General features: G+C 51.8%; 2 protein-coding genes across 2 annotated transcripts; one reads left to right on the top strand and one right to left on the bottom strand.

Moving 5' to 3' along the window:
* The first annotated feature begins 8,917 nt into the window (after positions 1 to 8,917).
* Positions 8,918 to 10,107, top strand: LOC117195054. The gene is made up of 2 exons (XM_033399706.1): positions 8,918 to 9,148; positions 9,254 to 10,107. Exon 2 carries the CDS (start codon positions 9,262 to 9,264, stop codon positions 9,697 to 9,699), a length of 438 nt encoding a protein of 145 aa, XP_033255597.1. The 5' UTR covers positions 8,918 to 9,148; positions 9,254 to 9,261; the 3' UTR covers positions 9,700 to 10,107.
* Positions 10,108 to 11,829: 1,722 nt separating this feature from the next.
* On the bottom strand, positions 11,830 to 14,159 carry LOC117195053 (protein 5NUC-like). The gene is made up of 4 exons (XM_033399705.1): positions 14,054 to 14,159; positions 12,234 to 12,464; positions 12,032 to 12,173; positions 11,830 to 11,964 (listed from the first exon to the last, which is right to left on the bottom strand). Exons 2-4 carry the CDS (start codon positions 12,455 to 12,457, stop codon positions 11,878 to 11,880), a joined length of 453 nt encoding a protein of 150 aa, XP_033255596.1. The 5' UTR covers positions 12,458 to 12,464; positions 14,054 to 14,159; the 3' UTR covers positions 11,830 to 11,877.
* Positions 14,160 to 14,523: the final 364 nt, after the last annotated feature.

Raw genomic sequence — 14,523 nt, 5'->3', positions numbered from 1 at the left:
CTTCATTTGCTACAACCTCCTATTACCAACGAATACACTATTGTTTCTGTTATTAAATTATATTTTCTATTGGAATTATTAAGGTTAATGCTGCACTATACCAACGGTTAAATGGCTACAAACCATTTCTCTACAATATTACCCTCGATGCCTGTAAACTATTGAATAACTTTCGGTTGACGGGTAATACGCAGATTCATTTGTTTCTTATGTGCAACATAAGATTTTAATTAGCTACAATCAAAGACTATACAATACCATGAGCGACCAAAAAGCTGTTCTATGGCGGGTCCTAACATTAGGACCCAAAAGGCACGAGGGAGCGCGCGGGGTTTCAATTCCCTTTTCGCCTGTACTTCGTCTCTACCGCGACCAAGCTGCCCAACGGTTTCGTCTGTTCGGCAATGCCTTCACCAGCAACGAAATAATTCTGGACTCTCGAGCCTCAGCACCGTCGAAGCGGTGGTGGTCGCGGATCGCCGATGTCTTTGGAGCGGCACAGTGGGACCTTTGGCCGTCTCAGCTTGCTAAATTAGTTAGTGAATATGAGTTCAATAAATATTTGCACACTGCAAAAATGTTAAACTTTGAGTGCTTATATCTCCTAAGCTAAAACTATCTTGAAAATTCGATTGGAAAATTATCTATTAGATGCGTACATTAAATTTATCTAAAGCACTCATACAATTTTTTGACTATTTCGGCTGAGTCCCCACTGTGCCGCGTCAAAGATATCAGCGACCACGCTGCCCTACTGTTTCGGCACGCAGCACTTACATGCTTTCACACCGACTCGACGCTGACCGAGGCATTGACGAAGCCGAGTAGCATTTCGGAGGCGAAGGTAGCGTAAAAGAGAATTGAAGTACTAGCCCCGCGCGCCCGTACCATGAAGCGTCGAACGAAAATTGAACGAGGGGGAACGTTGTGAGTTGCTGCTGACACCGCAACTCTACAGTTATACCCGATACTAAGTCAGTATGGCTCTCCTCCGGCAGACGCCGCTAATATTAAGCGACACGACAAAGAGTGCGTGCGAGAGAGACAGAAAATCAGTCCGATCGTGACGTCGGGCGCTGCGTAGCCACTGCAAATTGATTTGTTCCTTTTGGCTATAAAAATTATCTGATCTGATCCAGATTCAGCAATCGGATAAATATGGTCAATATCTATGATTCTGCGTTTTTAGTTTTCTCGAATGTGCAATATTGTGGATGCAACAGATTTTCGTCCTTTGTGGGGGCGGAAGGGGGTGCGGCGAAATTCTGAGATAAACGTTTTATAGTGAGATCTAACAGAAGTACGGATACCAAATTTGGTTACTCTAGTCTCTGAGATTTGTGGATGCCCCAGATTTTCGTCCGTTGCGGGGGCGGAAGGGGGTGTGGCGAAATTTGGACTCAAAACGGTCAAGGTCCGATATCACAGGAGTGTGGATACCAAATTTGGTTGCTCTGGCTCTTATAGGTTCTGAGATCCTTGAACTCATATTTTGCAATTGGCAAAACCGACCATGAAACCTGTGTGTTAGAGAGAGACAGAGCGAGAAAGAATGAAATTGTTTTCTTGATTCTGGCTATAATAATAATACGATCTGGTTCAGATTTTGCACTCTAGAAGATATAGTCATCTTCTACGATTCTGCGTTTTTAGTTTTCTCGTATCCTCGAAATTGTGGATGCCACAGATTTTCGTTCTTTGTGGGGCGGAAGTGGGCGGGGCAAAGTTTTGAAATACTCTTGTAGCAGTGACATATCACAGAAGGCTGGATCCAAAACATCGTTGCTCTAGCTCTTATAGTCTTTGAGCACTAGGCGCTGAAGGGGACGGACAGACGGACGGACGGACGGACGGACGGACGGACGGACGGACGGACAGACGGACAGACGAACAGACAGACAGACAGACAGGGCTCAATCGACTCGGCTATTGATGCTGATCAAGAATATATATACTTTATGGGGTCGGAAACGATTCCTTCTGGACGTTACACACATCCACTTTTACCACAAATCTAATATACCCCAATACTCATTTTGAGTATCAGGTATAAAAAGCATTTGTTCCTCATGCAACATCTTGGTATTGTAACGAACCTTAGGAAGGTTCGTCACAGCGCGCTACATCGCGGGATCGTCACCGCCTCATTTTTCCCCTTTTTATATCTCCAGTTTTCCTTAAATATATCGTTTCTTAGCCTTAAGAACAAAAAATGCATACAATAAATGTACCACCAATAAAGAAACTCATTTCCCATATCGTTTCGCCTACCGTTTCACGACAGCAAATCCCACATTCTCGTACCAACACATTGCCCCCACCTCTAACGAAAAGCTCCCGAAGCACTGACAATTAGCCGGTAAGAACGCCCCCACACCAACACATTACCCCGCGCTTAGCCATAAGCTCCCGAGACACGAACCGTTAGCCGGTGACAGCTCCCCACCGGGCCAACACATTACCCCCACCTCTAAACTTAAGCTCCCGAAGCACAGACTAGCCGATAAGAACCCCCGCCCCTTCCCTTCGCGGCTTCGGGACGCTCCGCGAAGCGGCAGCCAATCCGAAGCCGACGAAGACGAAGACACGTAGATACTGATAGGTTAGAGATCGGCGGCAGCGAAGTTTTCCCGAGCGCGCAAGCGCCGAGCAGACTTCACTTACGCGGAGACCCGGGCCGAGTATAGACGATGTCCCGCGTGACAACTAGGATACAAGTTAAGAATCCTTCCGGGAACGTGACGAAACAACAAAAAAAATATTCAATGTAACAAATTACCTGTGTAACTAGCAAGCAAATAAATCATTATTGTAACGAGAACCACCCCGTGTAAGTCATTTTTGGGGATCCAAACCCCTCCCCGGTCACCAACAACTACTCGCCAGCGAGCCACACTCACCTCCACTAACCCCCGATCAATCCTCGAAACCCCCCCTCACGCAGGTGTGACACGCCCTGCGCCCCTCTCTCGACCCCCACAGGTGTGCCTCGCCCTGTGCCCCCTCTTCCCCGACCCACGCAGGTGTGCCTCGCCCTGCGTCCGCCTCTCTCTCGACCCACGCGGGTGTGCCTCGCTCCGCGCCTTTCTTCTCGACCCTCACGTCCGCCCAGTAAGACGAGCCGACCCCCTTTCGGAGTTCCTGCGAACTACAAATTTCTTGTAGGAAGACCCCTGGACAGGACTGAGCTTACCTCAGCCTGGAAGAGGAGACATTACAAGTGGCGCCCGAGCAGGGACCCGAAGGAAACTCTAACGAGGGGTTCGTGGATTAAAAACCCACGGCAGTCGGGAGTGCAAGAGACAGACCAAAAAAAAAAAGGGGGAAAGATAAGCCCCCGCGTGTACGCCTACGTGCATACGCGGCCGATGGCTCGACCGCAGAAAAAAACCCACCCCACTACCGCGGCGCATAACCGTGCTCAAATCCCCACAATTCTAACGGTGAGGATCGCGAACGAGTCTACGTACGTGTACTAAGTGACAGTGAAAAGAAAAGGGAACACAGTACCTCAAGATCCCGGACGCACAACCAGTCCGTAGGAACAGCGACGCAACGACCAAGAGAAGCATGGAGCCCTATACGGGGGAACAATCAGGTGAATACGACGGGGACGAATTGACCGTTAATCCGGGGGTCAGCACCGGCTGGATCCACAAACGCCGCCGGGAAGAACTGGAAGCCTTCGCGGAAGAATTCGGGTTCGACCGCGAAGGGACAGTTGAGGACCTACGGAAAAGGTTCGCCACGCTGGTCGAAGGACCCTTCGAATAAGAGGCCTGGATTCAACTGGCGGAACTCCAACGGCAATACGCCAAACCACCGGGACGCGCAAAGTCGCCGCAACCCTCTACTTCCGGGCAGGCGGAGAGACGGAAGGCGGACCCCAAAAGCGGTCTGCAGATCCCTGGGGCCCCCGAAGGCAGACCAACCGGCCCGCCCATCGTGGTGACCGCAGCCGCCCCCCCAAGACCCCCGTCCCCAGAGGTCCGCCCCTCTCCCATGAGGAGGCTCCTCCCTGAAAGCGATAGACCCCGGGGAGGTAACGACGCGTTGGAAGCCCATCGATACAGTCAAACGACCACGTTAGCCGCCCCGGCGAGCGAGCGCGGTAACGCAGCCCTTTCGATAACGGAAACTCCCACATCCGAAATCGTCCTTACTGCCCGAAGTTTTCCCAGCCGAGAACCGGGAATAGGAGCAACGGCCACTCGAGACACCGACCGGGGCCCCGACGCGCCCGTGGCCGGAGATCAACTCATCAGCACCAACGCCACGGGGCGCTGCCGGAGCCACCCTCCCCGCGTCGCCGAAGGTTTCACAATAGCAGGCACCAGAGCGGAAATCTGCGTCACCCGAACGAGCCACTGGTCTAGTACTAGCGGCATCATCGAGACCCGCATGTTCGTGCATCACGCCGAATACGACACGACCCATGTATTCAGCCGGAGTCCCGAAAATGCCCTGCCTACACCCGAAACTACCCCGGTGGTCGCTAATATGAGAGAGTACCCTCGTGGGATCGAACCGTCAAGCGCGTTTGACATGACCATACTCCCCGAGGGCCGAGACCAGACCCCCGCTCCCGGAACCAGCCGGCGAAGCGAAGAGGAGCCAGAAAGAGTCCCCGACCGCTGGCCTCCCGACGTGGCGCCGCAAATCCAGGAATTCCTGGACCAAGAGCTGCCGAAGCTCGCAGGCCTCCGAGGGACCACGGACCTCACGGAGCACACGATAGTTATGAGGGACCAGCGTCCTATAAAGCAACGGTACTACCCAAAAAACCCGGCTATGCGTCGGATCATCGACGAGCAGGTCGACCAGCTGATAGCAGAAGGCCTGATCGAGCCCTCGCGAAGTCCCCACAGCGCCCCCATTGTCCTCGTCCGCAAAAAGGACGGGAGGTGGCGCATGTGTGTGGACTATCGACAACTAAACGAACATTCGATCCCGGACGCATACCCGTTGCCGAGGATCAACTATATACTGGAAAGACTCCGAAACGCGCGGTTCATCACCACGCTGGATCTGAAGAATGGATACTGGCAGATACCGATGGCCCATGACAGTAAGGAGGCCACGGCGTTCACGGTGCCCGGAAGAGGCCTCTATCAGTGGAAGGTAATGCCTTTCGGGTTACATTCCGCGGGAGCCACGTTCCAGCGTACCCTCGACACGGTCATCGGCGCAGACATGGAACCCTTCGCTTTCGCGTATCTGGACGACATCGTCATCGTCGGCAAGGATTTCGCGGAACATTTCCGCAGCGTCAAGAGAGTCTTCTCGCGCCTGTGCCGGGCCAATCTGCGGATCAACGCAGACAAATGCGTATTTTTCCAGCGCCGCATAAAATACCTGGGTCACATGGTCAGCGAGGAAGGCATTCATACCGACCCTGACAAGATAGCGGCCGTCAAAGACCTGAGACCGCCCACTAACCTGAAGGAATTGCGGCAATGCATAGGCATGGCGGGCTGGTATCGTCGATTCGTCCCCAATTTCGCCACCATAGTGCAACCGATGTCATTGCTACTAAAGAAGGGGAGAGCATGGGCATGGGGACAGGAACAACAGGAACAAAGTGCGACTCACCACCCGGTGCGCCCCGGTGCTCGCCTGCCCGGACTTCAACGTCAAATTCTCCCGGCAGACCGACGCGAGCAACGTGGGTGTGGGCGCGGTCCTCACCCAAGACATCGAAGGGAAGGAACGCGTCATCGCCTACGTCAGCCGGCGCCTTAACAAGGCAGAGGAGAATTATTCGGCCACCGACAAGGAATGCCTGGCCGTCATATGGGCAATCCGGAAATTGCGCTGTTACTTGGAAGGATACCGGTTCGACGTGGTGACCGACCATCTCGCGCTGAAATGGCTAAACACCCTTGAGAGCCCTTACGGGAGAGTGGCGAGATGGGCGCTGGAGCTGCAGCAGTACCAATACGACGTACATTATCGGGCCGGCAACCAGAACGTGGTCGCCGACGCGCTCTCCAGGCAACCTTTGGAATCCTTTGGCACGACCTGCCCGTGGCTCAGAAGAAGGATCCAACAAGTTCACGACGAGCCCCAAAAATACCCGGACTACACGTACGGATGACGATGACGACCACGTGCCGTGGAAGCTCTGTGTGCCCAAGGACTGCCGAGCGAGAGTCCTCCGCTAGTGCCACGACCAACCGACGGCAGGCCACCTCGGCGTGCGAAAAACTATCACGAGGATATTCCAGAGGTATTATTGGCCGGGATTTTATCGCGACGTGAGGCGATATATCCGCGGTTGCGTGAGCTGCCAGAAGTTCAAGGCTACCCAACGCAAGCCAGTGGGCAGGATGCTCACTCTCAAGGCCGAGGACCCCTTCGCCCCCCTGTGCGCCGACTTCGTCGGACCGTTACCCCGATCCAAACGGGGGAACGCCATCCTGCTAGTTTTCTTTGACACCTTCTCCAAATGGGTCGAACTGGTGCCCCTTAAGAAGGCAACGACGGCTAGCCTCGAACGAGCTTTCAGGGAACGCATACTGAGTAGCTTCGGTGTTCCGAAGTTGTTTGTCTGTGACAACGGCACCCAGTTCACCAGTCGGTCGTTCAAGACCTTCCTGCACACCGCCGGCGTGGAACTCCAACACACCGCGCCCTATTGTCCGCAAGAGAACCCGACGGAAAGGGCAAACCGGACCGTGAAGACGATGATCGCCCAATTCGTGGACGATCACCAAAACACGTGGAACGAACTCTTGCCAGAAATGACGCTGGCGATCAACTCGAGCGTCTCGGAGACTACCGGTTTCAGCCTGGCATTCCTCGTACACGGAAGAGAGCCCCGACTGCCCGGCGCCTTATACGACGAGGTCACGCCGGGGACGGGAAGCGCCCAGGAAACTCCTATGGGTAAGGCCGCCAGGCTAAAAGAAGTGTTCGCCATCGTCAGAAACAACATTCAAAGGTCCAGCCAAGAACAAGGGAGGCACTACAACCTTCGCCGACGACAGTGGCGTCCCACGATCGGTTCGCTAGTACTTCTACGGCAGCATCACCTCTCAAACGCCGCCGAAGGCTTCGCGGCAAAACTGGCCCCTAAATTTGACGGCCCCTATCGCGTGAAGGGTTTCCCGTCGCCAAACATCGTTCAGCTGCAGCACCCGAGCAGCCGGAAACGGAAGGTCGCCAACATCAACGATCTGAGAGAATTCCACGACCGCGAACCCGACGAACGTGCCAGGGAGGCGGACGACCCAGGTACCGCCGAACAAGCGCCGGACCACGACAGGGGCACAGGTACCGGCTAAAACGAAGGGAAAAGGGGGGGAAGGGGCGCCCGAAAAGTACCGACACTAGGTCGACCGACGGCGTAGCCCGCGACAAGCGTCTCCGGCAGTCCGAGGCCCCCCCATCACCGATCAGTGCCATTCCGCCACCACAGCCGAACGGTCCAATCGATCCCAACCCAAACGTATCCGAAGATAACGCAAAACCACACAACATGAAGGACCTACTGATTTTCCTCACTCTGCTAACCTCGACGCGCGCGCTGGTCAAGTTGAATGACTACACTAACGCGGACTATATCCCAATAGCGGACGGGGACGCCATCATTTGGGCCAACCACGGATACCTGCACCACACTACGAACGTGACTTCATACGAAGATTACGTCGCCGAAACGGAACAAGCCGCGGAGCTGTTTAGCCTAGACCGGATGGCGCAAGTGATAGCAGCCGACCTGGACCACATCAAGAACCTGGTGGCCACGCTAAGGGTCCACCATCGGGGAACAAGGAGTATAAACCTGCTCGGAACAGCATTGAAGGTAGTGGCCGGAACGCCCGACTTCGACGACTGGGAGCAGGTCAAATTCCAACAAAAGCAGCTGGCGGAGTCCAGCCGTGGCCAAAACGAAATCAACTCCAGGATTCAAACCCGGATCAACGAGCTGACCCGCCTCGTGAACCACATCGCCAAGGAGGACAACGCCGACCGGGCCGAAGACATAATAGCCCGGAACAGGATCATTATAACGGATCTGGAAGACCTCATCCTGGCCTTAACCCTTGCCAAGATTAACGTGATCAGCCCCGCCCTTCTGGACGGCGCTGACATTAAGGAATTGGGCGAGCAACACCTCGCTAACATCAGCCTAGTGGAGCTACTAGAAGTGTCAAACATTAGCGTCTTCCAGCGCAGACCTACTCCACTTTCTCATCAAGTTTCCCCAACCGAAGCTGGTCTGTAGGAAAATGCTTATTTTCCCGGTCCAACATCAGAACAAGATACTGGATTTCAGCGAGGGAGACATCGTGGCAGATTGCGGGCCCCAAACCCTCAGCATCGGGGATTGCGAAGCCACCATCGGCGCTACGTTTTGCAGAGAACGCGAGGGGATCACCTGCGCTCAGCAGATGGTGACCGGGCGAAGTCGCGCAGTGCGCGACGGACCCGATGGATCCGATCGTCGTAGTGGACCACGGCACCATCATCGTCAACGACGCAAGGTTCACCGTTGTAGATGAGGCGGGGACCACCCAAGCAATCTCGGGATCGTACCTAGTTACGTATTCCCACCGGGTCTCGTTTAACGGGACCTGGTACGTGAATCACCAAATCACTCCAAAAGAAAGGCGGTGGTACCGGCGATGACTCGAATAAACGTAACGGCACACAAGGAAAAGCTAAGCTTGCCGTTCCTACGGGAATTAAGCCTACAAAATTCAAACTACATCGACGACCTGAACGAGACGGTGACGATAAGGAGCGCCGAAATCGGAGCCCGCGTGCGACGCATAGCTGCGCTGCCCGTAAAACGAAAGTTACGAAGGGAAAAGACGACGAAAATGAAATATACAAAGAAAAAAAAAGAAAATAAAGAAAGAACGAAAAAAAAATATATAACTGTCAATTCGGCAGATTCATGCATTACACTCATTACACACATTCATAAGCCCATGCCCCAAACGTCCATAATCGTCCCACGGATCCATTTACCATAGCTTAGATTACAGAATTTCAAGCCCGCTGACGCCGGCTCCCGTGAGTCGCGCTGTCAGCGGGGGGAAATGCATGACGTTAGAAATACAAGAAATAAGTCAGATTCCGAACGCCGAGCGAGCAAGGCGATTTTGATAAAACCCTACTATACCAGAACCAAAACAATGTAAGTTTTCGTCACGCCCCCTGGGAGGCCCTAGAATTAAGAAGATTAAAGTAGATTAAATAGAAAATAGACACTCTCCCCCTCCCAGAACTCTACGCACCGAAGAACCAGCCATGAACGCCACCGAGAACACCCCAGCTAAGGCGCACCAGAGAGCCGCTGCATCAGCAGAGTCACCCGAAGTCGTAGACCTCATGGATTTCTCCGACGCCGAGGAACCGGAGTCCGCTGCCAAGGCGGACGAGGAAGCCGCCCCGAAGCCAGGAAGAGCCGAAGAACCCCACACCTCCGATGGGGACATGTACGCAGATATGGAGCTAGACGCCGACGAGGCAGGGGCAGCCGACCACGAGGGTCCCCGAGACAGCCCCCCGCTGTTCTCCCGCCGACCATCCGGGTTCCTTCGAGAGAACCTGTGGTCGCCGCCGCCGTATAAACGACGAGCCGCGCCCTGCTCCCCGGAGCCAGGGTCACCGTCATTCGAAGAGGAGTTCGAAGATGTCGGTTCTAGCCAGCACATCATACGCGCCGATGTTCGAACAGGAGTTTGAAGATGCCGGTTATCACCAGCGCCGCGATCCCCGAACCGGCCGTGGCATTTACCGCCCCGAGAGGGGGCTGGAGCGTTACATACCGAAACCATACAACGCGTACTACGACGACGGGGAGAACGAAGAGGAGGAACCCTACGGTCGGCAATTCATAGCCGAAACAGAGACCTTTCACCACACGGTCACGCTATGGGGGTTACGCGTCACGCGTAACCACCAGATGTCCGTAGACGTCTTTGTCCCTCCCGGCCGGAATGTCAACGCGTTCTTCAGGACATTCCGAGAAGCCGTGGAACCAATCGACTACCGCTCCGAACCGGCCGCCCCAGCCAGGGCAAGCCCCCCTGCACGCCGAAGCGCGACCGCCAACGCCCGCATCGGATCCTCCCCGATGCCCCAGTCCTCCCGAAGAGTCAGCGGCGGCCACGCCCCCGCACGCCGAAGCGCGACCGCCAACGCCCGAATCGGATCCTCCCCGATGCCCCAATCCTCCAGAAGAGTCAGCGGCGACCACACCAACGCACGCCGAAGCGCCCCACGCGGAGGCAGCGCAAGGCCCTCCCACTGAATGGCCCACCGGGGCTACAGAAGAGGGAAACGCCGCTCCGGTTCGACAAGCGGAGCTGACCGAACCGGAGGAGCAGTGGGAAACGGGGCCGGACAGCGGGTACCCCACCATGACACTACGGAGGGTAAAACAACCCGTTGCGGAGGAGACGGCGCCGACCCCCCAAACTGGGGAGTGGGAAGGACAAGACGAGTTGCTGGTGGACTGCGACTTGGATGAAATACTACGATTTCTTCAAGACGAATCTACGCGGGAGGGGCAAAGTCCAGCGGACTTCTCCCTGATCGAAGAGCTGAACCAGCCCACCCAGTGGGTAATCGCGCCGGCAGATTGGCAGGTGAACGTCCCAGGCCGGGCCCTACCGGCGGGCCTCATCGAGGAGATACACCAGCGGCTGCTGGAAGCGGAGAGGCTCCGTTTCCGAAGCTGGTCCTGGGATCAGCGCTACCGGGTCCACAAGCGATCCCGGGCCGCGCCTGTCTGCGTCGACCTCCTCCCGGAAGAAAGGGGGGGGGGGGGGGGGGGGGGGGGGGTGTAACGAACCTTAGGAAGGTTCGTCACAGCGCGCTACATCGCGGGATCGTCACCTACTCATTTTTCCCCTTTTTATACCCGATACTCAAAATGAGTATTGGGGTATATTAGATTTGTGGTAAAAGTGGATGTGTGTAACGTCCAGAAGGAATCGTTTCCGACCCCATAAAGTATATATATTCTTGATCAGCATCAATAGCCGAGTCGATTAAGCCCTGTCTGTCTGTCCGTCTGTCCGTCCGTCCGTCCCCTTCAGCGCCTAGTGCTCAAAGACTATAAGATCTAGAGCAACGATGTTTTGGATCCAGACTTCTGTGATATGTCACTGCTACAAAAATATTTCAAAAATTCGCCCCGCCCACTTCCGCCCCCACAATGGACGAAAATCTGTGGCATCCACATTTTTAAAGATACGATAAAACCAAAAATCGCAGAATCGTAGAGGATGACTATATGTTCTAGAGTGTAAAATCTCAACCAGATCGTATAATTATTATAGCCAGAATCAAGAAAACAATTTCATTCTTTCTCGCTCTGTCTCTCTCTAACACACAGGTTTCATGGTCGGCTTTGCCAATTGCAAAATATGAGTTCAAGGATCTCAAAACCTATAAGAGCCAGAGCAACCAAATTTGGTATCCCCACTCCTGTGATATCGGACCTTCACAGTTTCGTGTCCAAATTTCGCCACACCCCCTTCCGCCCCCGCAAAGGACGAAAATCTGGGGCATTCACAAATCTCAGAGACTATTAAGGCTAGAGTAACCAAATTTGGTATCCGCACTTCTGTTAGATCTCACTATAAAACGTATATCTCAGAATTTCGCCCCACCCCCTTCCGCCCCCACAAAGGACGAAAATCTGTTGCATCCACAATATTGCACATTCGAGAAAACTAAAAACGCAGAATCGTAGATAATGACCATATCTATCAGATTGCTGAATCTGGATCAGATCGGATTGTTTTTATAGCCAAAAGCAAGAAATCAATTTGCAGTGGCTACGCAGCGCCCGACGTCACTCTCAGACTGATTTTCTGTCTCTCTCGCACGCACTCTTTGTCGTGTCGGTTAATATTAGCAGCGTCTGCCGGAGGAAAGCCATGTGATAAGGAAGGGTATTAGGCCCTCTACTTTCTCGTCGAAGTCGTGGTTACCCAAGGACTGGAAAAGAACATAGGGAATACATATTGAGATTAAGAATTCAGCAGATCTTGAGCTCTGGACCTACAATAGCATCTGGTTGGAGTTTGGTGAGGAAGCTGCTGGCGATCTTGTCCTTGAAGATGGTGAACCAAGCGGTGCCCGTGTAAGTGTCGCCAGCATTGAGGTAGAACACGGGCATTCCTCCATCCGCCGCCTCCTTGCGAACCCTTATAGAAACGGAGTATATTAGCTGATTGTTCCAGAGATTGGATAGAAATTCCCCCTACTCGTAGGCCACTCGTGCGAATCCTCCATAGCACTTGTACGTATTGGCATCCTGCTGGGAGCATGTGCCGCTGTTCACGTTCGTCTGCTCGAATCGGGCGTGTATGTCAATGTTGTGCAGGATAATGAACTCTGTGGCCACATTTGCCTTGCGCTCAATGGGATTTCCTTCAGAACGGTGGGCTAAAAGAATTACTAGAATGCCGTAAGCCCAGTGTAGGAGCATCTTTGAGCTGCAGGAAATTAAAGGTGATATTTTCATTATTGTAACGCTTAAACAAACTTTTGATAATTGTCGCTCAAATCTTTGTAGGTCTAAGAATCTTTGTTTGATCAACAATTTCAGGTTTATTTCAACTAAGTTATGACCACAAAAAGCTCTTGATAGCTATTATCTATTCTCGTATTTGGTGGTCATCTGGGAGAGCGTTCACTGTCCGTACAATGTTTTTACAGCACTAGCAATTAATTAGGTGACAAATGACACTCCATGTTCCTCTTCTAGTTTCTCCCAGAACAGCATCTTTGCGACTGGCTAATTATAGTTATTTTTAGTGTTTTTTCGCAGCCACTCGAGTGATATCTGCACCCGTATATAAGATCTCTCTGCCCCTGTACCATATCATATCGAAACGGAAACCGAAATTCAAACCCAAACCCAAGCAAGTTAGCAAAAGTGCGAAAAAAAAGATATATAAATACTGAATTCAAATGATGAGTCGCCCCGCAATGCCACTTTGAACGTAATTAATTTGTTTGTTCAGCAAAAAATCATTTTGAGCGTGAGCCAATGACTTTTTTGGGGGGACAGTGGCCGGCAAAATATTGCGGTCAGGCAATTAAAAAACTATCTGAGATCTCATCTCCTTGATCAATCCCCAGCAAAATAGTTTTCCATTAGTTTGAGGCGCCACATGCTCTCAGGGAGATAAACAAAAGAGGGCAATAAATTGGGGAACGGAAAACAAACCATATTTCAATATCTATTCAGGCGGGTATTCGCAATGTAAATAAATACCACAAAACACATAAATCACCTGGAAATTTTGCAAAAAACAAAACCCTCAAATGTACGTGTTTTTATACAGAATTGAATAAATTGCACATATGTATGTACCTATATTGCACAGCTTGAGCCGGAGCTTGGGTTGGGAATTTTAAAAGAAACAAATTTGTGTCAACTTTTGGGTGCAGGCGACAAAAGCATTTCACTCCCCACTTATGTATATATAGATCACTTAATGCCATCACTTAATATAATCTCACTTGCCGTTTCTAGACTATCCCGCATACATATAGACTTTTGATAGACACAGATACAACTACAGATACAGGCGGCATCAATCAAAGCAAAAAACTTTCCAGACTGTAGCTTAGTAGGGGATTTTTCTGCCCATTATATGTATTAGATAATGTAATAGGAAACAATAAGGTGTTTAGGGATCAACAAGCGAAACGATATATCACGACACTAAGCATACATGGACCTCAATGAATATCCAAAAAATATTTAGGGGCTTGTATTCGGCATAGCCCATAGCTATCTAGCTAGAACGAAAGTTTATGGCAGTTTTGGAATTTACGCCTGGAGACTTCCATTTGGTTAATGCACACAAAATATGTAAATCTGATCAGTCGGCGACATATCGTCTATAGAGATCACTTTTGTTTCACGCGAATGGCACCCGCCCTAAATGGGCAATTACTTCTACCAAATTCAGGTAAGCAGTTAAGTTAGGAATGAGTAATGATAACTGATTGCTGATGATCCCATTTAATTTAAAATAATTTCTTGCTTGTACGCGATTAAAATAAATACAACCTTTGCAAGCAGTGTCTATGATCGCACTGAGCGTCGAGCACGGTCTGACGATGGCGGGCGGGTGCAAAATGTGCCGGTCCGATTTGTTTTGACTTTTATCGGAATTTGCTTATTCATGCCTGTAACGAAGATCGCCTCGGCAATAAATGGAGAGCATGCGAAAGAACTTTCTCTCTTTCTCTCTCTCTCTCTTAAGGGAAGCTGTCGGCATGTCTTATCACTCGCGAAGTTATGCAATGAGAGCGCAGCGTCTCATTTCTCATTCTCATTCACAGCTGCCATCTCTCTCACTCAAATGCTCGCCCATGGAAAGTAAGAGTCTAGTGACCACGACAAAAACTTAATTATAAATGCGAAAGCTTGGCCAGCTTCGGGTGCCGAAGCTTTTGACACCCTTTCAAATCGATCATTGCCGTAGCAACTTGTTGTGCTCTTTAGATAAAATCGTTCCCTGATCAAGAATATCTGCT

The sequence above is a fragment of the Drosophila miranda genome, assembly GCF_003369915.1.
Source record: "Drosophila miranda strain MSH22 chromosome Y unlocalized genomic scaffold, D.miranda_PacBio2.1 Contig_Y5_pilon, whole genome shotgun sequence".
Taxonomy (NCBI): Eukaryota; Metazoa; Arthropoda; class Insecta; order Diptera; family Drosophilidae; genus Drosophila; species Drosophila miranda.
The sequence above is the reverse complement of the archived record's forward strand: the minus strand, read 5'-3'. Positions and strand labels throughout refer to the sequence as shown.

What these genes read in the sequence shown, in the direction of transcription:
- LOC117195053 (XM_033399705.1), bottom strand. Translation starts at nt 12,457, where the DNA reads ATGCTCCTACACTGGGCTTACGGCATTCTAGTAATTCTTTTAGCCCAC. An exon ending in TTCGCACGAGTGGCCTACGA is followed by an intron (nt 12,174 to 12,233) that starts GTAGGGGGAATT and finishes CGTTTCTATAAG; the next exon opens with GGTTCGCAAGGAGGCGGCGG. An exon ending in AACTCCAACCAGATGCTATT is followed by an intron (nt 11,965 to 12,031) that starts GTAGGTCCAGAG and finishes GTTCTTTTCCAG; the next exon opens with TCCTTGGGTAACCACGACTT.
- LOC117195054 (XM_033399706.1), top strand. Translation starts at nt 9,262, where the DNA reads ATGAACGCCACCGAGAACACCCCAGCTAAGGCGCACCAGAGAGCCGCT.